This window comes from Myodes glareolus, chromosome 1, assembly GCF_982192425.1.
Source record: "Myodes glareolus chromosome 1, mMyoGla1.1, whole genome shotgun sequence".
NCBI classification, from domain to species: Eukaryota; Metazoa; Chordata; class Mammalia; order Rodentia; family Cricetidae; genus Myodes; species Myodes glareolus.
The window spans coordinates 71,854,488-71,877,883 of NC_142026.1; the positions used below are offsets into that span (position 1 = coordinate 71,854,488).

General features: G+C 41.9%; 1 protein-coding gene across 7 annotated transcripts in view; it reads right to left on the bottom strand.

Moving 5' to 3' along the window:
* Positions 1-23,396, bottom strand: part of LOC146895955 (sulfotransferase 2A6-like) — a 58,994-nt gene that overhangs the window by 16,259 nt on the left and 19,339 nt on the right. For 2 of the 7 annotated variants that reach the window (XM_087909323.1, XM_087909310.1), the window contains 5 exons: positions 13,597-13,658; positions 13,373-13,512; positions 10,954-11,070; positions 7,017-7,117; positions 3,494-6,564 (listed from right to left, as the gene is read on the bottom strand). In XM_087909323.1, the coding sequence (XP_087765449.1) occupies positions 3,494-3,626 (133 nt within the window). In that variant the 5' untranslated portion in view covers positions 3,627-6,564; positions 7,017-7,117; positions 10,954-11,070; positions 13,373-13,512; positions 13,597-13,658. Of the gene's footprint in view, positions 1-3,493; positions 6,565-7,016; positions 7,118-10,953; positions 11,071-11,096; positions 11,290-13,372; positions 13,659-23,396 lie in introns of all 7 variants that reach the window. The other 5 variants (XM_087909320.1, XM_087909333.1, XM_087909326.1 and 2 more) reach the window with 4 other exon arrangements.

Consider the following 23,396-nt stretch of genomic DNA (forward strand, 5'->3'; position numbering starts at 1 on the left):
AAACGAAAAAGATCTCTAAATTGGTCACAGTGTTGGATAAATGTATGTAGCCTTGGGAGAGAGAGGAAATAGTTATAAAATGAAGCAAATGTTTTTTTTTAAAAAGTAAAGTCTTTAAAGAGACAGAGCACTGACAGTCATAGATTAAAGGAGTAAAGATGTAATATACACAGAGAGTCTGCATTATGTACATTATTGTGTTTTCTTTGAATTTTTTGACTACAGAGAGATATTTTATTCTGGGGTCCTCTAAGATAAACCAACATTTATGTTTTAAAGGTATCTTAACTTAAAATTTGGGTCTAAGGATATGTGTCTTTGGAAAAGAGGTTCAGCTTTTGTTTCCACAAAGGATGAGAACCTGTGGAACCCTTCCAGATTAATGTGGTTTGATGGTCCAAGACTCACAAAAGGTCTCCTTGAAGCCTAAAATTAATTCACCCAACAGAAAGCACGAAGCAGTTTGAGGAGAACTAAGACGAAATTACCAAACATTGTTTATAAATGTTTGTTTACATTTAAAAGGTAATATGCTATAGAGATGAATACTTTACATTGGTATGAATCTTGGTTTCTTGATAAAAAATTTAAGGTCAGTTTTCTTATATATGTATCTCTGCTCTTAATTAAGTTACTGTGTTTGTGTGGCTCATTTAATGTGTAATATTAGTTAAGAAATATAGGTTAATAGATAATCATCTGTAATAGTCAAGCTTCTAGTCATGTTAGTAAGGTTTTCTAGAATTACAGGGATGTATTTCAGTTAGATAGATATACTTCAAACCTTTCAAAAACTTAACAGCATATGAGATTTAAAATGTTTTAAGAACTTAGAACTTTTCATGACAATGAGGCACATTTGCTCCTGGCAGCACCAGTTTCCTTCAAGAGGATGATGGCTATTGAAGAGGCTCCTGTGGAACTGGTTAGCCATTTGGGCAAGAAATGGCTCTTGGCTGGGCTGCCTGCTGTTATGTTGTATGAACTGGATATGCAGGACCCACAGAAAAATGACTTCAGAACTGCCCAAAAGGTGAGATGTTCCCTCAGGTTTCCTGCTTCATGAAAGAGTCTGCCAGACATTCTGCAGGACACAGAAGAAAGTGACTGACAAACTGCCAATATTTTGAACTATCTTTGAAATTTCTTGCTTTGTGGAAAAGTCTGTCAGATACTCTGGGCCTGTAGGCTGAAGATTAGATGCCCCAATGTTACAGAAGAACTTTGGGTGACTGTCCAGGCAGTGGAATGTCTCTGTTAATTCTAGAATTTTGGAAGTTGCTTACAATGCACTTCTTGTTTTTACTTAGGTAATATTATATCCCTCTGTGATCTTTGAAGGAGTTGAATAATAGATACTTATAATTATAGTTTCCCTTAGTTATGATAAAGATAAAGTAGATATAAATATTATGACTGTAATTCTTGCTTGATACCTGTTTTGTTATATGTAATTTGACTATGTGAAAGTTAAATCCTTTTGCACTCACAGCTTTAACTTTGAGCAGGAGTGTGCAGCAATAAACCCTTTTCATCTGAGTAATAGCTCAATATGCCATGCAGCAAACTTCATGGCCTGGGAATATCTCTGTGTCTGGAGATGGGAATCCGCCATGCTCTCCTGCCTGTGCACTCCTAGCAGACTCGATCCAGCTCCTGCCATGGTGGGGAGCACTGAGCTGCAGGCATGGTCTCAGCTACTTTCCTCCCAACCCTGAGTAGGCACATGAGCATCTGAACCCAAAGTATGTGGCGGGCATCAGTCCCAAACGTTTCAGACTACGTTGGTGGGCCATTCTGTTGGTGGAGGCTGTTCATTCGTTTCCCTTAACTGTGGATGTGGTGTGGCTAAGCTTGCATGCTTTTCAGCCTTGACTTCCTTTTAGTGATAGACTGAAGCCTACGGCTTTCAACATTAACTCTTTTTTTCCCAAAGTTGTTTATTATCACAGGAAAAGAATTGAAACTGGGGAAGACATTAACTATTGAAGTACAAATAATTATTGTCTGAAAATAAGGTGACCTGGAAGATGGAGTGTGCTCCAGCTCACACACCTGGAAAGGGCAGAGTCCATTGGAAATCAAGCCGTGCTCAGGGCTTGACCATCTCCGTGTCTGACAGTTAGTGAGCCCTGAGCCCACCTCATCTCCTTCCCCTTCTTAACATTTTCCATCCCCAGGTCTTTGGAAAGGAGAAACTGTGTGCTTCTTGAGAGAACCTCTAGATTTTGAAACTGATGAGAGCAAGTGGAAACCTACAAACCAGGGGTACGTTTGGGAGACACAGTCCTCAAGCAGGATGGGTTGAATGAATTAACAATGACAGAATTGCGATGTGCAGATGTCTTTTCAGTTACACATTTGCTTGATGTAGGAATCTGTGCCTCATGAGCAGTCATAGACCATGATAGATAAAGAAGTAGGTACATGGGTTGTTAGACAATAGATATAGTGATAGATAGTTGGATGGATAGATAGATAATTATAGTGATAGATAGATAGATAGATATAGTGATAGATAGATAGATATAGCAATAGCTATAGTGATGGATGTATAGATAGACAGACAGACAGACAGACAGATAGATAGATAGAAGATAGATAGATAGAAGATAGAGTCTATTTTCAAGTTTCCTAGCACAAAACTGCTACTATCATGTAATCTCTGAAGAAAAAAAGTTGTCTGTGTGTAAAAGAAGTGGCCATGTTCCATAAGTACCCTGGGGATGTAAGCTGGTCACCTGAATCCCTTAAGCAGAACTAGATTATTGGGATTTTCAGCTCCACTCTCTAACCTGTGGACAGGGGAGGCAGGCCAAGGGTTAAGTTGGTCACAAATAGTCAATATTTTTAAGCTATATTGGTTTTGGTTTTTATTATTTCATAATTTTAAACATATAACTTACTTAGCCTAATATTTTAATCAATAATCCCTGTTAATGTCTCCTAACAACCCAAAAGGATGGGGTTTAAGGAACTGAATTTGTTGAAAATTTCATAAGCATTTTTAGAAGAAATATAAAATGGTGCAATCTGCATGGTAAAAAGTATACAGATTGTGGTAATTTGAATGAGAATGGCCCCTAAGGGTTCCTGTGTTTGAATTCTTGGTCTCCAGTTCATGGAGCTATATGGCATAAATTAGGAAGCTTGGTCTTGCTGGAGGACATGTGGACCTTGTTGTGGGAAGGGTATCACTGGAGATGGGCTTTGAGATTACAAAAGTCCTCCCAAGGCAAGTCTCCACCCCTCTCTTTCCCTGAAATTTGTGAGTCAGATATGAGCTCTCAGCTACTGCTACAGTATCATACCTGCTGGTCGGCCACCATGGTCCCTACCATGATGATTATGTGCTAACCCCCCTGAAACTGTAAGCGTGCATTCAAATAAATATCTTCCTTTATTTACATCAAAAGAACAGTAACTAAGATATAGATTAACCCCTAAAATACCCCAAGTGACCCACACAAACACACACACACACTTTTCTTACCTGATCTAGGGTAGCTCACTATGATGACATCATCGTTTTTCACCAAAAAATTCTGAGCAAACAACAGAGATTCCACACTAATGAAATCAGCCAGCATTGGAATCCCCTTGAACAAGAAGGTACTGTCGGTCATCTTGACACAGCTGTGGGCTTCAGAGAGGCGCCCACGTCACCGCGCTCACTCAAGTGTTGCCTGTAAGTGGCCTGTGTATGCTCCAGAGGAGGCGGCTAAGAGCCCACCTGGCAATGCAGAGCACAGGGCAATGCACAGTCCTCTGGAGATGCCGGAAGAACAGAACTTACACAGGTGTGGGAATTGAGACGACTGGGATTTTGACAGAATTAAATTTGACAAAGCAGTTTTGGGGCACTCCACCAGCAAAGGGGGTGGAATAGAGGAAAATTCCCAGTGGACCGAAGCCAGGATGACCCCTGAAAGGCTTTGGCCCCAAGTCCAGTTTTCTTTCCCTTTTTATACTCTAGACCACAAGCTGGAGCAGTCAAGCAAGCAAGATTTCACAGGAGCTGCGTGGAGGTCACAGGTCATTCAGGGCAATGACTCATGTTTCTTACAACCACAATTCCAGGTCATTTTGTTCCACTTGAAGTCATTTTGGAACATGGGCAATACAAGCAGAGTTTTAAGTAACTAGTAAAATAATCCAATAGATTAACATCTAATAGTTTGGCTTTTCTAACTCATTCTGCTTCATTCCCTCTTCTTTATGTCAGAACGCCTTACGAATACTGCTTGAAGAAATGGTTGACACCCTGGTTCATCATCTGCAGGTTCCCTGTTTTTTGTTTTTGGCTTTTTTTTGGTTCCCTGTTTTTATTCTAGTTCTGTTGAACCTGGACAGGTGTTGGGAGGCGTGGTCCTTACAGGAGTCCTAGTGTCATCCATCATAAGAGGCCACAGTAGCAGAGCCATCAGGGTCCCCACGATGTCCATACTGTACCTCATTGTGTCCCAATTGGACCTCAAGCCTTAATCTTTACTGTAACTTTTTGGGCATTTTCTCATACTATTTCTGACTGATCAGCATTCTGCTTTTAAAACCATGGCTCTGCCTCCCTTTCAACTGTTATCAAGGCCTCTATGGCTTTGGAGGGACATTACTGACCATGAATTGACCTGATTCTGCTCAATGACTATGCTTTCCTGAACAATAGGTTCCCCTGAAATTGATCTTTTGTCCCCTGGCCACCTATCTATAAACTGTCACCGGCTAGGGCCATCTCCAAAAGACATCACAGTCTGTTTTGGTGCACAGTATGTTGCGGTCTGTGGATGGTAAATGGCTGGCATCTTTCCAAGTAGTATGTCCCGAAGGAGACACGACAGAACCCCTAAGGGGCAGTAAGTTACACTGATGACTGTCCAGGAATTGGAGATGCCCAGGGACAAGGTTGTTCTCCAGCCTAATTTCTGTGGCAGGGTCAGAGGCTGAGTGGAGACTACATAGGTGCATATCCACAGAATCAGGAGCCATCACCCCCATTGTGAGGCTGTTTGGAGACTGTCAGTTTCAGAGGCTGCTCTAAGCCAGCTCTCATGGTCCTCTCCTGGTTCCTGTCTACAACAGCCTTGGCATGTGTGTGGGGTATCCATGGCTTGCTACCTGCAATTTTAAGGGCTGAGGGAGGGCTGAGGATTTGGAAATGTTTTGTGCAACATAGCCAAGGTTTTTAAAGAACTGCTGAAGCCAGTGTATCCATACTTCCAGAGGTCCCCTGAGGTGTTTGTGAACATTGTACCCTAAGCAGTAAAAGGGGCAGAATTTCTGCCCAAGGGAGATCTGTTTCTTGGTAATATTTAATCGGTGTCATTTTAAAGTTAAACTTTTTCTCTCAACCCATCCTAATGATGGGGCAGAATCATGAGCACAAGTCCAAGTCAATCCTCTGTGTGGTAGGAAAGGCTCCTACTCAGCTGAGAAGCGCATGCCAAGCCAGCAAGTACCAGCCCCTCTGCTGGGTGGGATGTCAGTGAAAGCACTGCTAGATGTCTTGATGGGTAGGAAGGACTTCCACTTTTGTATCAGCTTGTGGGCCTTGAGTTCCTGCTTGGGGTCGTTCCAAGAACACTGCTGACAGGCTTTGCCAACTCATTTAGTCAGTGTTGGCAACGTCCAGGCCACCAAGTATGTCAGCAATAATTCTTGTAGGCCAGTTTTTCCAGATGGGTTGGTCCACTAGCTTGGCAGATGAGGATGGGAGTGGTCATCTCCGGAATTACTGCTTCCTCTCATGACAAAAAACCAGCCCTCCTGGTTTCCAGTAGCCCCTTCTTCAATGGTTCTTTTTCTTCCTTCTGGCTTCTATGAGGGGAGCTCTGGGCGCAGCCAGAATGTAAACATATCTTCTGGGGGTAACGGAGAGGACTGTGGTGCTGTATCTTAACGGACTCCATCTTGTCTATTTATGTGACCCTCACGCGGCACAAGCCCAGGGGCTGGGGGAAGCAGAATTCATCTAGGAGTTGTAGGATTTTGTCTCTGTTGTAAATTTCTCTGTTCTGTGACAGAAGAAATTCCTCTCCTCAATATAGCACAACTTTAATTTTTTTGATCTGAAGGGCTATCCCTCCCCTTGTGGGCCTCCTATCCCCTTAGTAGAATGTATGAATTGGAAAGTTTGTCCTTCATGTCCAACCATGAGGAGAAAAATCTCTTCTATAATTTCTACAATTTCTCCACTGTTATGAAGCTCTCATCTTCTTTGGGCAAGCAAAAAGCTAAATGACATAGCTGTCATCTTCTTGGATGAAGGGAGGGCCTGGTGTTCCCATGGTGGCAGGGAGGATGTCTCTGTCATTAGGTGGTCTTTTGACTGCCTTGTAGCCCTATGACGTGGCAATTGTAGCCAGTTGAGTTGGCAGCATCGTGAACAAAATCTCATCTTCTGGATGAGCTAACGGGGGTGCTTCCTTCAAATATGCTCTTTTTGAGACTCAATGGAGACCAAGGGTTGCAAAGAAGTTGTCTCACCTAAGATCCTGAGGGCAGGCCCTGTCTGCAGGGAATGAAGAATGTGAATGGCCACTTGTTTGGCTTAACACAATGGGTCACCTGTGAAAGGGGTGGATAGAGTAGATGACAAGCCAGGAAAGGTAGGGGAGTTAGGGTTGGTAGGACAGTGTGACAACTGGGGGCTGAAGAAATTAATAGTCTTTGCTGAGGGCCGTGGGACCATACAGCAGTGAAAACCAGTGTTTAACAAGCCAACACACTAGACACTGTTGGAGAGTCCTACCTGGCGAAGCTGCCTCACCGGGCATCGCAGGGGGCTCTACTTAGCAAAGCCATGGGCTTGTTGACTGAATGATTGGTTGTTCCCATAACTTACTCAGGTAGCACTGCTCTGCCTCCCTAATAAGAACAGCTGTGGGGCTCTTTGCACAGTCCTTTGGTGGTGTGTTTTATACTTGTTGGGCACACATATGGCTGTGGATGGCCAGAAGATGATTCTCTGCTTAAGGTGTGAAATATTGATGAACAGAAATAGCACCAGGATATCTTACATTGCTCAGACTGGCATAGTGTTCTCAGTCACAAAGAACGTCTTTCACACAGACAAGATAACTTCAGACTTCAGAGAGAATTCCATGCAGGCTGCTTTACCCTAGAGACAAATACACAAGGTCATTCTCCCAGGTGTTGCGCTGATTCAAAGCCAGAGCTTGATACAACTTTAGGTCTGCATGTAGTCCCAGCCTCAGGCTCAAGGTCCAGCTAATTGCTATTGTTAAGTCTTGATTTCCAATGTTAATTTCTGTCTGGGATCCCTCAGCAACCTTGAGCTACGTGCATGAGACATTGTGACATTTGTGGCATGAGAGAAACTATGTGACTTTTGAGTTTGGGTAGGGCCCTGAAAAGCAGCCTGTAACTGTCTAGTGTCGGGCTGTGAGAGAAGAGACAGCACAGAGCTAGCATCCCACAGTTCCTCCTCCTTTCTTCCTTGAAGTTCCCCCCTCCAACCTGGGTACTCCCTCCCTCCCCCCCCTCCCTCCCTCCCTCCCTCCCTCCCTCCCTCCCTCCCCCCCTCTCTCTGTCTCTCTGTCTTTGTCTCTCTCTCTCTCTCTCCCTCCCTCCCTCCATCTCTGTCTAATGTTTGGGCTGTGAGTTTCTGCATCTGCTGCTCCCAGCTGCTGGAGGCAGCCTGTCTGATGAAGATTGGGGTAGGCACCAATATGAGTACAGAAGAATATCATTAGGAGTCATTTCATTTTTTTCCAGTCATGTTTGTATCTACCCTATGTTTCTGAGCTATTCAAACCACTATTTTTTAAGTATCATTTCTACAAATGGACCCAAGCACTTGGAATTGTTGTCTGAGATGACACAGTAACAGATAACAGCCACCATGGAAGTTTCTGTTTGCATGACTTTCTTAATGCCTCTGGTTATATTTGAATTTATGTAAAGAATTAACTTGGACTTCCCACAGGGCAGGAGACCCTGACTTCCCTAGGGGACAAAGAGGGAGGAGGAGAGGGAGGGGGGGAGTGGGAGGGTGTTGGGAGGAGGGGCGTAAATGGAAACTTTTTATAATTTAATAAAATTACAAAAAAAAAGAATTAATCTACTCCTTTGCCCTTAAATATTATCAGTGTACCCGTTACTCCTACAGAGCTGTATACATTTCTGATGAAATCCATAACTGTTGTACATTCATTGGAAATCACTAATGTTGAGATTATGGGTTTCTAATTCACTCTTCATTCTATTCTTTTTTGAGCTCTGAGGGCCAGCAAGATGTACAGCCGGTAAAGGCACTGGCTGACGAGTCTGAGGACCTGAATTCAATCCCTGGGATGCACAAAGTGAAGAAAAGAACTGACTTCTGCTTGTTTATTGTGGAATGTGTGTCCCCATGCACGCAATATTCACACACAGTCATGTATGTCCAAATTCATGCTAAAACAAATAGATGCTAAAATTTCTTTTGTATTATTTTAGTTATATATGCGAGTGTTTAAGCACATATGAGCAGTGCCTGTGGAAGCCACAAGAGATCCTCTGAAGCTGGAGCTACTGATGGTTATGAGTTGCCACTTCAATGCTAGAAATTGAATTCAGGTCCTCTACAAGAGTAGTCAGCACACTTAATGATTAAACCATCCATTTATCCCCCATAAGTATGTCCTGAAATAAAATCACAAGAGTTTTTTTGGAAACAGTCTCATTGGCTTACCTGAAACTCACTGCATAGACCAGACTTGAACTCACAGAGATCTGACTGCCTCTGTCTCTCCAGTGTTGGTACTAAGGATGTGCACCACCATGCCCAGCAACTTGCAAGAATGTCATTGAGAATTTTTACAGTGTTCATTGAGAAAACTGGTATGGAGGGTATTTTTATCATTATCCAGCTTGAGTATCAAAATAATACTGACTTTGTGAGTTTGGTGGTGTTCCTTTCCCTTCTGTGTTTGGATTGGTTCAAGGAATACTGGTGCTAGTCCTTGGGCAGCAGAGGAGAACTTAAGGAGGGGGATGGGAGGAGGGGAGGAATTAATTTTTAAATGAAAAATAAATAAATAAAAAATTGAATTCAGTGAGTCATCTTCACTTTCTGTGGGAGATTTGAACTCAGATAAGTAGACCAATTGTTCATTATAAAACTCACACCCTATTCAGAATCTAAAAACACATAGGTACTCAAAGATTTCACATTAAAATGGTCTCCGCAATGGTTTCATTGTGATTGCGCTTGTGATTTTCTGTGTGCCCTGAGGACATTGGAACACAACTCAAGAAAAGTACTCAGGGACAGAAAATGTACAAAGAGTAAATGATTTGAGCAATGAGATTTTATTTTCTTCTGTGCTAAAAGAAATTCTGAAGCATTTAGGCTAATCTGTCTCCAGCATGGTATTGATCTTTCAAATCAATTCTATGCGCTACTATCACTGATAAACTGCTCATAGTTTCAAAACCCTACAGTTAATGCTCTTGCTGTTTAACTAAGTTAAATGTTTTCTTGGGTTTTTTTTCATTTTATTGTGCTTTAAGAATTTTGCACAATGTATTATGTCCATTCCACGTTCCCCAATTTCTCCCAGATAAACCTACCCTTTTTGTGTTCTTTTTTTGTTTGTTTGTTTTTGATTCATCAATTATGTTTTGTGCTGTCCTTAAACTCTTGGATATGTGAACTTCTACTATGATGTGGTTAACCTACTGTGGGCAACACCCTTAAAGAAAACCAACTTTCCCTTCCCCTCCCCACAGGTATCTGATGTCGTTAGCTCAGTAACTGTGGTGGGAAGATTGTTTTCTGGACAGAGCAGGCCAGTTGCACATATGAACTCACAGCAGTGGTGACAGCACGGACCAGACCTGCATAAACTCGAGCCTGATACAGTTCCCCAAATACAAGGGGAGGTTCAGGAAGTCTTAAAATTTTCACCTTTAGGACTCCCTTCCAGAGTTCAGTTAAAGGCTAAAGGGGGCTAGAGATTAGAAGATAACGATTTGAGGGGTAAGAAATCTACTCACAACAGGAAATATCTGTCTGTGTTTCTTTTTTCTTCTCTCTTCAATCCATCATTACTCATTGTTCCACCTGCTGCTTGTTCTCCTTGTTCTATATCGTTCTTAGTTCTACTTTGTTCCTTAATTCTCCATCGTTCCTCCTTGTCCTTAGTTCTACCCATTATCAGTGCTCCCAGTCATATATACCCTTAAAACCAGTAATTCCCCAGTCCTACCAGGTTCAAGGAGTAGATAAAATCAGACAAGAGTTTTCACACACACACACACACACACACACACACACACACACACAGAGAGAGAGAGAGAGAGAGAGAGAGAGAGAGAGAGAGAGATCCATGTGGGTGGCTAGTACACATCTGGTGAAGTCCGTAATGCGTAATGGTGAAAGTTAGTTAAGAAAGGAATAAAATCATCAGGGAATTCTAGAGGGGGATGGTGGTTAGTGTTATGATTTTTTAAAAATTCATAAAGATCTCCGGCTGCAGTAGGCAGCAGAAATGCTGTAGGTCCCCAAATGGTGGTAGGGAGCCATGTAGCAGCAGGCAGTGGGCCCTGGGAGCAGCCAGCTCCAGGCAGAGATGGCTGCCAGACCTGAGCGGTGGCAAGTCCCAGGAATGGAGACAAATGGCAGGCAGGTAGACAGGAGACAGAAATATGAATAGACACGACATGTAGAATGAGGTTAAATATTTATTAGTTGAGTTATGGAGGAGAAGACAAAAAGAAGAGAAACAGGGGTGAGGGGGGAGAGAGGGAGAGAGAAAAAAGAGGACACAAAGAGAAAAGTGGAGTGGGAGAGGGAGCGGGCAGGGACAAAGGGAACAGAGAGAGAATCAAGATGGCGAGAGGAGGGGAGGGGGCCGCAGGGAGTGGGCGTGGCTTGTCTCTTAAAGTGAGGAAAAATCATAACATAAGATTTTAATTGAGTTACTGATTTAAAAATGTCAGAGAACTTACTTGGTTGGCACCCAGAGCTACTCTTTTTGGCTCCTCCATTGTCATGAAGGTGACATTTGCCTTTGCTGCTTGGTGTAGGACCTGCCAGGTTCCAGAAGATCCTGAGGGCTAATAAATCTGTAGGAAGACAAGTCTACCTTTACCTGAGCAGCTAGGCTGTTGATTCCAGTGATTCTGTCCACGTCAGGAGATCTTTAGCTTAGATGAGAGGCAGTTTTTCCCAATGGTCAGTGCTTGGCAGTTGAAGCGAACTGTGAATGGACGTTGTTGTGTGCCCATTTGACTTCTGCCTTCTTTGGAGGAAGTAGAGTGCTGCTGCTAGGAGCCAACCTGTCTCTTTTTGTTATGAAAAGGTTTTAATAAATAAATATTTAAATATCATATTAGTTAAGGAAAGAATAAATCATCAGGGAATTCTAGAGGGGGTGGTTAGTGTGCTACACTTCATTTTAGGTGGTTAGTAAAGACCTAAGGAGTTTATTTTCGGTAAAATTATGAATAGGGCATGGACTGTTTAAATCAGTGCACTAGTTCTTTTCTCCCAGTCTTCATAGAGGCTGCAAGGTAACTAGGCAACCTAGGGGAAGCTGATGGCTCTTGATCAGATAGCACGTATTCTGGATGCTGTATTACTATGGACCCAGGTCTGGAGTTAGACTTACTGCTCTAAGTGAAGAAGAGACCCAGGGCTCTAAATTATCAGTTTCGGGCTATGCTGTTATCAGCCATTCTGATTGTGGGTGTTGTGGGCTAAAACCAGAGCAGCAGGTAGGGCTGGTGGTAATTCTACATCCTTGGAGATCTGTGCACATATCTTAGATGGGATGCTCTTGTCTAAATACTGACCAAAGGCCTGCTGATAAAGAAAATTGTGGAAAGGCAGATCTCCACACTTACCTAGTAGAGAGAAAGAAGGCCTGGAAATGGAAAACTGTGGGAATTAATCCCTAAATATGTAACAGAAAGGGAGTTAGCTACAGTAAAAAAAATCTACAGCGAAGGACAGACACTTTGTTCACAAAGGAAACTGCCAAAAAGCCTTGCCTTTTGGTTCAGCCTTTACCAGATCCCTTGGTTCTTGTAAGTTGTTCGAGAAAAGATGACTGAGCAGTTACTGTATAATATTGTGGCTTGCATCAGGGACATATGCATGACATCCCACCCCTAGATCTATTTTATTTTTAATTATGTGTATATTGGTGTCTGTGTGCATGTGAGTTCAGTTGGCCACAGAGGCCAGAAAAGGGCGTTGAATCCCCTTGAGCTGGACTTTGAGGGAGTTTTAAACTGCCCAATGGGGGTGCTAGGAATTGAACTCAAGACTTTTGCAAGAGTAATGTATGTTCTTGATGCCAAACCATTTCTCCAGCCCCAGCAAAAATACTTTATGAGCAGAATATGTTTTAATTTTATTTCATGAATGAATTGTTACACTCAAGGAGTAGTACTGAATTGTAACAATGAGAAAACGTTCCTGTCAGTCTTCTTTCAGTGTCAATGCCCAAAATCTCATTTTCTTATCAATTACATCATGGTGTTGTGAGTTGACACAGATAGGATTGTGAAGTCATTAGAATTTGCTCAGTATGCAAGTTTCTCAGAAAATTAGAAAACAACCTATCTCAAGCAATACCCAGCAATATCACTTTTGGAGATATATCAAAAGGATGCTCAAGTGTATCACAAGGACTTGTGCTCTACTATGTTCATAGCAGCATTGCTTGTCACAGCCAGAACGTGAGAACAACCTAAATGCTCCTCAACCAAAGAATGGATAAGGAAAATGTAGTACATTTACACAATGGAATACTACACAGCAGAAAAAAATGATGACATCTTGAAATTTGCAGGGAAGTGGATGGATCTAGAAGACATCATATTTAGTGAGGTAACCCATACCCAGAAAGACAAATATCATATGTACTCACTCATACTTGGCTCTTAGTCATAAAGCAAATAAAGCCAGCTTACAATTCACAATCCCAGAAAACCTAGATAAAAAAGAGGATCATACATAGATCTAATCTACATGGGAAGTAGAAAAAGACAAGAACTCCTCAGTAAATTGGGAGCCTGAGGACCATGGAAGAGAGTAGAAGGGGAGAGGATAGGAAGGCAGAAGAGCAGAGAAAAATAAATAGCTCAATAAAAACCAATAAAAATTATTTTAAAAATTAGAATTCCATTTGGGTTGAGGATAAAATTATTGTAAAAAAAAGTAACAGGGTGTGGGAGAGATGGCTCAGGGCTTAAGAGCATCAGAAGACCTAAGATTGGTTTATCACACCCTTAATTAGACAACTTCTAAGTACCTGTAACTCCAGCTCCAGGAGATCCATCTCCCTCTTCTGGCCTCTGTGGGTACCACACACACACACACACACACACACACACATCACAGTAGATTAGACAGACTTACTCTCTATGATGAAGGGTAGTGTTCACTGATGGGTTTTATACTATGAAATTATTAAGAAATGAAAGCCCAACACCATGTTGAACTGTGTGGTTGATGTCAGTGGGATTTCCTTCAGTCCCTCTTATGGAGCATGATGACATCTTCATTTGCAGGTAAAGAAAAGAAGAAAGTTATTTTCTGTGGTGCTGAGATGAAAAAATAAGCATGCAGATCTCATCAGCCACCTTGCCTCATCTTCTCCCAACATCACTTGAAAGCCATCTCCAGGTCTTTCCAGAGGGAAACCCTGAAAGCAGATGGTTGGAACATCTTGTTATCCACATATTGTCAAAACTCTAATTTCATTAAAATCTTACATAGAATATCTCTACACTTGGTGGTTGCCAGGCACCCACATGAGATCTAACAAGTCTCACCAACATGTGTGTCTAAACATGCCCTGAACCTGAGTGAGGGCCTGGCCTCGGCAGGCAGAGGTCCCTAGAAAAGGAGATAGGATAGATAGTTATGGGGGTTATGCTTGGGGTCTGTAACAGGAGGATTAATGGGGAGGGGAGGAAAAAGGGGGACTAGGAAAGGCACACCGGGAGAAACAGCAAAACTTAGAGCCATTTGAATGATAATATGGAAACCCAATACAGTAGGAGATTCCTAAAATACATACATATGTGAAGGTAATCTAAAAGGAATTATCAGAGAACAGGGTAAACAGAACCCCAACTGGGCATCTCTTGTTACCAAATGAAGCTTCTGGTGCCAAAATTGGGTTACCAAGACTGTATAGGTTGCTTTCCACAAACTGTTAGAAGTGCCCAGTTGCTGAAGACAACACCTACACATCTCACTGAACATGGAGAAGTCAAACTGGTGCCTACATAGAGCCTTCTCTCCTTCATCTTGGCATCTTTGGCACAGGAAGGTACTGTGCAAGCTACCAAAAGGAAAACATGAATGCCAAACCAGCCACCAGACCTTTGATCTACAATAATGTCTGTTCAGAATATGCTAGTGCAAAAGTGGCACAAACTTAGTGGGAGTAACCACTGATGTCTGATTTGACTTAAAACCCACAACCACAAGATGGAACTTGTAGGCAGAGACTGCTTGTTCATTTCCTGGCCATTCCAGACCTGAAATAATCACATAGAAACAGTATTAATTAAAACACTGCTTGGCCTATTAGTTTATGCATATTTCTAGCTAGCTCTTATATCTCAAATTAACCCATTTATTAATCTGTGCATCACCATGGGGTTGGGGCCTACTGGCAAGTTTCCTCCAGACTCCAAAGGGCATCTTTCTCCTTTGGCAGCTACATGGAGTCTTTCTGACTCTGCCTTCTTTTCTCTTCTGTCTCTGTTTGGAATTCCCACCTTGCCCTATTCTGCGCTGTCATAGGCCCAAAACAGATTCTTTATCAACCAATGGTAATAAAGCATATTTACACCATACAATGTGGAATCCCACATGAGTAACCCATACCTGACACTGCTGGGTGACCAAGGATTTGAGATTGGATAGGCCTGGTAGTTAGAGTAAAAGCAAATACTACTATTCTATTAAAAGAACATAGCAATAAAATTACTCCTAATGACCTTCTGCTATACTTATAGATCAGTGTCTTGCTCAGCTATCATCAGAGATGCTTCCTTCTTCAGCATGTGGGAACAAATACAGAGACCTACAGTCAGACATTATGCAGAGAGTGAGAGACCTTGGAACATTCAGTCCTAAATAGGATACCTCCAACAAATCACTCCTCTCTGGGCTCAGGGAACCCTACAGAATTGGAGGAGGAAATAGTGTACGAGCCAGAAGGGATGGAGGACACCAAGGAAACATAGCTGTCTAAATCAATAGGTGCTGTGCCAGCGCGGGCTGGAACCAAGAATCTCGGCAGAGGGTGTTCAGGTTGAATGAATGCACAAAGCACGAGGTTGAGGTGGAACAGCTTCTTTATTGTTCTGCTGGGGCTAGCTTTTATACCATGGCACCAAATGAGGAGGGGGCTGTGAAGGGACTGTAACCTGACCCCAGCAGGGATCAAGGAACGGTCACCATGCACTCAAAATTCCATCCCCAACTCCAGGAGCAGAGGGAAGTTATTATGTTTTCTTTGCAGATAAGCACCTCAAATGGGGGCAGGGATATGTAACTCGGGCTAGAGTTCCCACAAACAGGATCAACACACATATGAACTTACAGAGACAGAGGCAGCATTCACATGGCCTACACAAGTCTGCACTAGATGGCATCCCAGACTGAAGGGGAAAGTAAACACATGCTCCCATCCCTAATCCAGAAACTATCTCCAATTGAGTAAGTACCACTTGCAAATGAAATCTTAGTTTCCTCCAAGGGAGTCTCACTAGGGAAGAAAACTAGGCTTAAGGATACATGCCTGGCAGTAGATGGACAACAGAAAACTAATTCAATTGTATCTTTGGAGGTTTGTTGTCTCATAATGTCAATAAATATGTCAGCATCTTTATTCTATTTTATCTTATTTTTAATTTTTCTGTATGATCTGAAGTTCTCTGTTGGCTGCTGTGGGCATTGCACACATGTGGTCAGCAGACACATGTGCAACCAAATACCCATAGAGTAAATTATTTCCATTGCTACTTCACAACTGTAATTGTGCTGCTGTTATGAACTGTATGTAAATATCTGACTGCAGAATATCTGAGATGTGACTTCCATGAAAAGGTTATTCTACTGCCCCCACACTGGGGTCATGGTCCCTGGGATGAGAACCATTGACTTAGTGGGATTAAAAAGGTTACCATGCATGGGAGCCAGAAGCCAATCCAGTCCTGAGATACTGGCAGACCAGGACTGAGTCAGAAACCTGATCCAGAGCAGACTGGAGACAAACTCCACTGGAACCGGTACAGGGGAGAAACCACTGAGCGAATGAGCCAGAGCCAGAGCCTGCTGAGGATCCAGATGTGAATCTGGGACCTTCAAGTGAGTAGACCTAAGCTGGGACCCTGTAAGTCTGGGCATGAGTCTAGGATCCCTGGTGAACTAGGCCTGAGTCAGGACCTCTGCCAGTCTGGACATGAATCGGGGACCTCTGAGGAAGTAGGCAGGAACCAGAGATCTCTGCAGGGCCAGGTATGAGTCTGGGACCTCAGAGGGTGTAGGCCTGAGCCAGGACCTCTATGGGTCTGGGTGTTGGTCTAGAACATCAAAAAAATTAGGCAGGACCTGAAACTTCTGAGGGTTCAAGCATGAATCTGGGACCTTTGAGGGAGTAAGCATGAGCCAGGTCCTCTGTGGTTCTGGGTGCATGCAAGTCTGGGAACTCCAAGACAGTAGACCAGATTCAGAGATCTTTGCAGGACCAACTCCAAGTTAAAGACTTTGGCAGGAGGGGATCCAGACCAGATTTACAGAAACAGCTCAAAGCCAGTAACCTAGGCCAAAGTAAACCTAAGACAGCAAACTCCAAGGGAGCAGAACAAAGCCCAGGAGTGCTGAGCTATCTCCAGGAATACAGAGTAACCAATGGAGTAACTAGAACTGTGGCACTGACTGTACCAAGAGGAACAACCATCTGAATTTTGAATTCACTGACACCTAGAAGATTAATCAACAGAATCTCAGACAGCCCCAACCATACCTGTAGAAAAGGTAAGAATATACACAACACCACAAAAGTAATACAACACCAGTAAAATCTAAAGACCCTACAACAGCAAGACTTGACCAACCAAATATAAATGAAGCAGAAGAAATTGACCTAAAAAATAACTTCAGGAGAATGTTTGAAACTTTTTTTTGCCATTTACAAGTTTAATATCTCCTACTAGTATGTTTAGTGCTGATGCAGAAGACAGGGAGATTTCTACAGATTAATGTGCTAGGCCGCATGAAGCTCACTTGCGAGACAGAGACAGTGCTGGCAGTGAGGCAGGGCCAGATGCTCACATCTTCAGCAAATAAATCTACTGCCACTCCTACGCCATCCCGGCTTTCTGCCTGGAACCCCTACCCTTCCTCTCTCCCTTTTTCGGGGCTTAAATTCCTCCAACTCAGCCTGGGTGGGCACCGCGGCCGGGACGGGCAGTGAGTGCAAATGGGAGGGAGTTCCTTTGTTTTAATAGCCTGCCTACAGCAAGGTAGGACTGCAGGCAAAGTGATTCCTGGATAGCAAGGGGCACTAATCCAGTAGAAGAAGACTCAGCGGAGGGAAGAGCCATTGGAGAGCATCTGAAGGAAGAGATGGGCAGGCGCCAAGGCAAGAATTCCTCCAACAATCTGAAAAACAACATGAAAACACCAGATCCCAGCGATCTTACGACAGAAGGAATTGAACACCCTATTCCAGAAGAAGTGGAAAACAGTGTCATTATGAAAGCAATAGAGTCTCTTAAACAGGGTATGAATAACTCACTTAAAGAAATAGAAGAGAAATATAACAAAAAGATGGAAGAAATGAGTAAAGAAATGGAAGAGAAATATAACAAAAAGTTTGAAGAAATGAGTAAATTCCTAAATGATACCCTGGGAAACCAAGAAAAAACAATCAAACAGGTAATGGAATCAGTTCAAGAATTGAAAACTGAAATGGAGGCAGTGGAGAAAACACAAACCGAGGGCCGGCTGGATTTGGAAAATCTAAGTAAACAAACAGAGACTTCAGGAACAAGCATAACCAATGGAATACAAGAGATAGAAGAACGAATCTCAGATTATGAAGACACCATAGAGAAAATAAACGCTCTGACCAAAGAAAACAACAAATCCAACAAATTCTCATCACAAAACATTCAGGAAATATGGGACATAATAAAAAACAAATCTAAGAATAATAGGAGTAGAAGAAGGAAAAGAATTGCAGATCAAAGGTCCAGAAAATATATTCAACAAAATTATAGAAGAAAACTTTCCCATCCTAAAGAACGATATTCCTATGAAGGTTCAAGAAGCATACTGAACGCCGAATAGACTGGATCAGAAAAAAACATCCCCTCGTCATATAATGATCAAAACACAAAGCATCCAGATTAAAGAAAGGATATTAAGAGCTGCAAAGGAAAAAGGTCAAGTAACTTATAAAGGTAAACCTATCAGACTTACACCAGACTTCTTTATGGAAACCATGAAAGCCAGAAGGTCCTGGATAGAGGTACTGTAGAAACTAAGAGACCATGGATGCAAGCCCAGACTACTATACCCAGCCAAGCTATTGTTCACTATCAACACAGAAAACAAAATATTCCAGGATAAAAACAAATTTAAACAATATGTAGCTACAAATCCAGCCTTACAGAGAATATTAGAAGGAAAATCACAACCCAAGGAATCCAACATTCCCAACACTGCCTACAATAACTCAAACATCTAGCGACCCTTCACAAGCACAACTCAAAGAAGGAAAACACATACACTCTACTACCCAAAAAAATGACCGGAGTCAACAACCACTGGTCATTAATATCACTTAATATCAGTGGACTCAATTCACCTATAAAGAGGCACAGACTTAGAGATTGGATACGAAAACAGGATCCAACATTCTGCTGTTTACAAGAAACACACCTCAACCACAAAGACAGACACCTACTCAGAGTAAAGGGTTGGGAAAAGGTTTTCCAAGCAAATGGACCTAAGAAATAAGCGGGTGTGGCCATTCTAATATCTAACAAAATCGACTTCAAACTAAAATCAATCAGAAGAGATGGAGATGGACATTTCATACTCATAACTGGAACAATTCATCAGGAGGAAATCTCAATCCTGAATATCTACGCCCCTAATATAAAGGCACCCACATATGTAAAAGAAAATCTTCTAGAACTCAAGGCAGTCATCAAACCACACACACTAATAGTAGGAGACTTCAACACTCCTCTTTCATCAATGGACAGCTCAATCAGACAGAAACCAAAGAGAGAAATAAGAGATTTATTGGAGGTACTGAATCAAATGGACTTAACAGACATCTATAGAACACTACACCTAAATAGGAAAGAATATACCTTCTTCTCTGCAGCTCATGGAACCTTCTCTAAAAATGACCACATACTCGGTAAAAAAAGCAAACTTCCACAGATACAAAAAAATTAGTAACCACCTGTGTCTTGTCAGATCACCATGGATTAAAATTAGAATTCAACAACAATGCTTCCCCCAGGAAGCCAACAAACTCATGGAAGTTGAACAGTCAACTACTGAATCACCCTTGGGTCAAGGAAGAAATAAAGAAAGAAATTAAAGTCTTCATTGAATTTAATGAAAACAAAGACACAACATACTCAAACCTATGGGACACTAGGAAAGCAGTGCTAAGAGGAAAGTTCATAGCACTAAGTGCCCAATTAAAGAAAACGGAGAAAGCACACATTGGAGACTTAACAGCACACTTGAAAGCTCTAGAAAAAAAAGAAGCTGATTTACCCAGGAGGTCTAGAAGACTGGAAATAATCAAACTGAGGGCTGAAATCAACAAAATAGAAACACAGAAAACAATCCAAAGAACCAATGAAACAAAAAGCTGGTTCTTGGAGAAAATCAACAAGATCGACAAACCCCTATCCAAATTAATCAAACGGCAGAGAGAGAACATACAAATTAATAAGATCAGAAATGAAAATGGGGACATAACCACAGACACAGAGGAAATTCAGAGAATCATTAGATCTTACTACGAAAGTTTATATGCCACAACGTTGGAAAATGTAAAAGAAATGGACATTTTTTAGATAAGTACCATATACCAAAGTTGAACCAAGAACAGGTGGACAATCTAAATAGACCTGTTAGTCGCGAAGAATTAGAAGCTGTTATCAAAAATCTCCCTACCAAAAAAAGCCCAGGACCAGATGGTTTCAATGCAGAATTCTACCAGAACTTCCAGGAAGAGCTAATACCTATACTCCTTAATGTATTACACAATATAGAAACAGAAGAGTCATTGCCAAAATCCTTTTATGAAGCTACAGTTACCCTAATACCAAAACCACACAAAGACACAACCAAGAAAGAGAATTACAGACCAATCTCACTTATGAACATTGACGCGAAAATTCTCAATAAAATACTGGCAAACCGAATCCAAGAGCACATTAGAAAAATTATCCATTATGATAAAGTCGGCTTCATTCCAGAGATGCAGGGCTGGTTCAACATATGCAAATCTATCAATGTAATCCATCATATAAATAAACTGAAAGAAAAAAACATATGATCATTTCATTGGATGCTGAAAAAACATTTGACAAAATTCAACACCCATTTATGATAAAGGTGTTGGAGAGACTGGGGATACAAGGATCATACCTAAATATAATAAAAGCAATATACAGCAAGCCGACAGCTAACATCAAACTGAATGGAGAGAAACTCAAAGCCTTTCCACTAAAATCAGGAACGCGACAAGGCTGTCCACTATCTCCATACCTCTTCAATATAGTGCTTGAAGTTCTAGCAATGGCAATAAGACAACATAAGGAGATCAAGGGGATTCATGTTGGAAAGGATGAAGTTAAACTTTCGTTTTTTGCTGACGATATGATAGTATACATAAATGACCCCAAAAACTCTACCAAAGAACTCCTACAGCTGATAAACACCTTTAGTAACGTGTCAGGTTACAAAATCAACTCCAAAAAATCAGTGGCCATCCTATACACAAAGGATAAAGAAGCAGAGAGAGAAATCAGAGAAACATCACCTTTCACAATAGCCACAAATAGCACAAAATATCTTGGGGTTACTCTAACCAAGGAAGTGAAAGACCTATTTGACAAGAACTTTAAGTCCTTGAAGAAAGAAATTGAGGAGGATACCAGAAAATGGAAAGACCTCCCCTGCTCTTGGATTGGGAGAATCAACATAGTAAAAATGGCAATTCTACCAAAAGCAATCTATAGATTCAATGCAATTACCATCAAACTTCTTCACAGACCTTGAGAGAACAATAATCAAGTTTATATGGAAAAACAAAAACCCAGGATAGCCAAAACAATCTTATACAATAAAGGAACTTCTGGAGGCATTACCATCCCTGACTTCAAACTCTATTGCAGAGCAACAGTATTGAAACCAGCTTGGTATTGGCATAACAACAGAGAAGTCGACCTATGGAATCGAATAGAAGACCCGGGTATTAACCCACAAACGTATGAACATCTGATATCTGACAAGGGAGCTAAAGGTATACAATGGAAGAAGGAAAGCATCTTTAACAAATGGTGCTGGCATAAATGGATGTCAACCTGTAAAAGAATGAAAATAGATCCATATCTATCACCATGCACAAAACTCAGGTCCAAATGGATTAAAGACATCAACATTAATCCGACCACTTTGAACCTGTTAGAAGAGAAAGTGGGAAGTAGTCTACAATATATAGGCACAGGAAACCACTTCCTAAGCAGAACCCCAAGAGGCAGACAATAAGAGAAACAATGAAGAAATGGGACCTACTGAAACTGAGAAGCTTCTGCAAAGCAAAGGACACTATCAGTAAGACAAAAAGGCTACCTTCTGACTGGGAGAAGATCTTCACCAACCCCTCATCAGACAAAGGTCTGATCTCCAAAATATACAAAGAACTCAAGAAACTACACACTAAAACTCTAATTAACCCAATTAAAAAATGGGGTACTGATCTGAACAGAGAATTCACAACAGATGAACGTCGAATGGCCAGAAGACTCTTAAGGTCATGCTCAACCTCCTTAGCGATCAGGGAAATGCAAATCAAAACCACTTTGAGATACCATCTTACACCTGTCAGAATAGCCAAACTCAAAAACACCACTGATAGCCTATGCTGGAGAGAATGTGGAGTGAGGGGAACACTCATCCACTGTTGGTGGGAATGCAAACTTGTGCAGCCACTGTGGAAATCAGTGTGGCGGTTTCTCAGGAAACTGGGAGTCAACCTCCCTCAGGACCCAGCAATTCCACTCTTGGGAATATACCCAAGAGATGCCCTATCATACTACAAAAGTATTTGTTCAACTATGTTCATAGCTGCACTATTTGTAATAGCCAGAACATGGAAACAACCTAGGTGCCCCTCAATAGAAGAATGGTTAAAGAAGGTGTGGAACATATACACATTAGAGTTTTACTCAGCGGTAAAAAGCAATGACATCTTGAATTTTGCATTCAAATGGATGGACATAGAAAACGCTTTACTGAGTGAGGTAAGCCAGACCCAAAAAGAGGAATATGGTATGTATTCACTCATAAGTGGATTCTAGACATAATTAAAGGTCTTTGAGCCTATTATTCTTGATCCTAGTGAAGCTAAATAAGAAGGTGAACCTGATGAAAATCATGTAGTTATCTGCCTGGAAATTGGAAATAGACAAGAGTCCCAGGTAACCTCGGGTGTATGGAGGGGTGGGAGGGTTGTTGGAAGGGGAGATGGTTAGAGAGAAGGGAGTAGGGGAGGAATGGGGAAAGCTCGGTGGACTGGGATGGGGTGAGGGAGGAAGGATGGATATGGGATCAGGGAAGAATATATCTCAACTAAGGGAGTCATTTTAGGGTTTACAAGAGACTTGATTATAAATGGTATCCCAAGTCCAAGCAGAGATCCCCAGATTGTTCTCTGGACAGAGGAGAGGGTGCCTGAACCAGCCTTGGCCTATAACCATACTGATGAATATTTTGCTTATCACTATAGAACCTTCATCTGTCGATGGATGGAGTTAGAGACAGAGACCCACAGTGTTACACTGGACTTAACTCCCTAGGTCCAAACGAGAAGCAGATGGAAAGAGAATGTGCGCAAAGAAGGCAAGACCAGAGGAAACCTTCATCCGACCATGAATGGCGATACAGACGGAAACCCATATTGGAGCACTGGAGTGAGCCCCCCAAGGTCCAAATGAGGAGCAGAAGAAGGAAGAACATGAAAAAGGAAATCAGGACCGCGAGGGGTCCGATCACCCACTGATACAAGGGGACTGATCTAATGAGAGTTCACCAAGGCCAGTTGAACTGGCACTGATCGAGCACGTGATCCAACCAGATTCTCTGAATGTGGCCGGTTTCT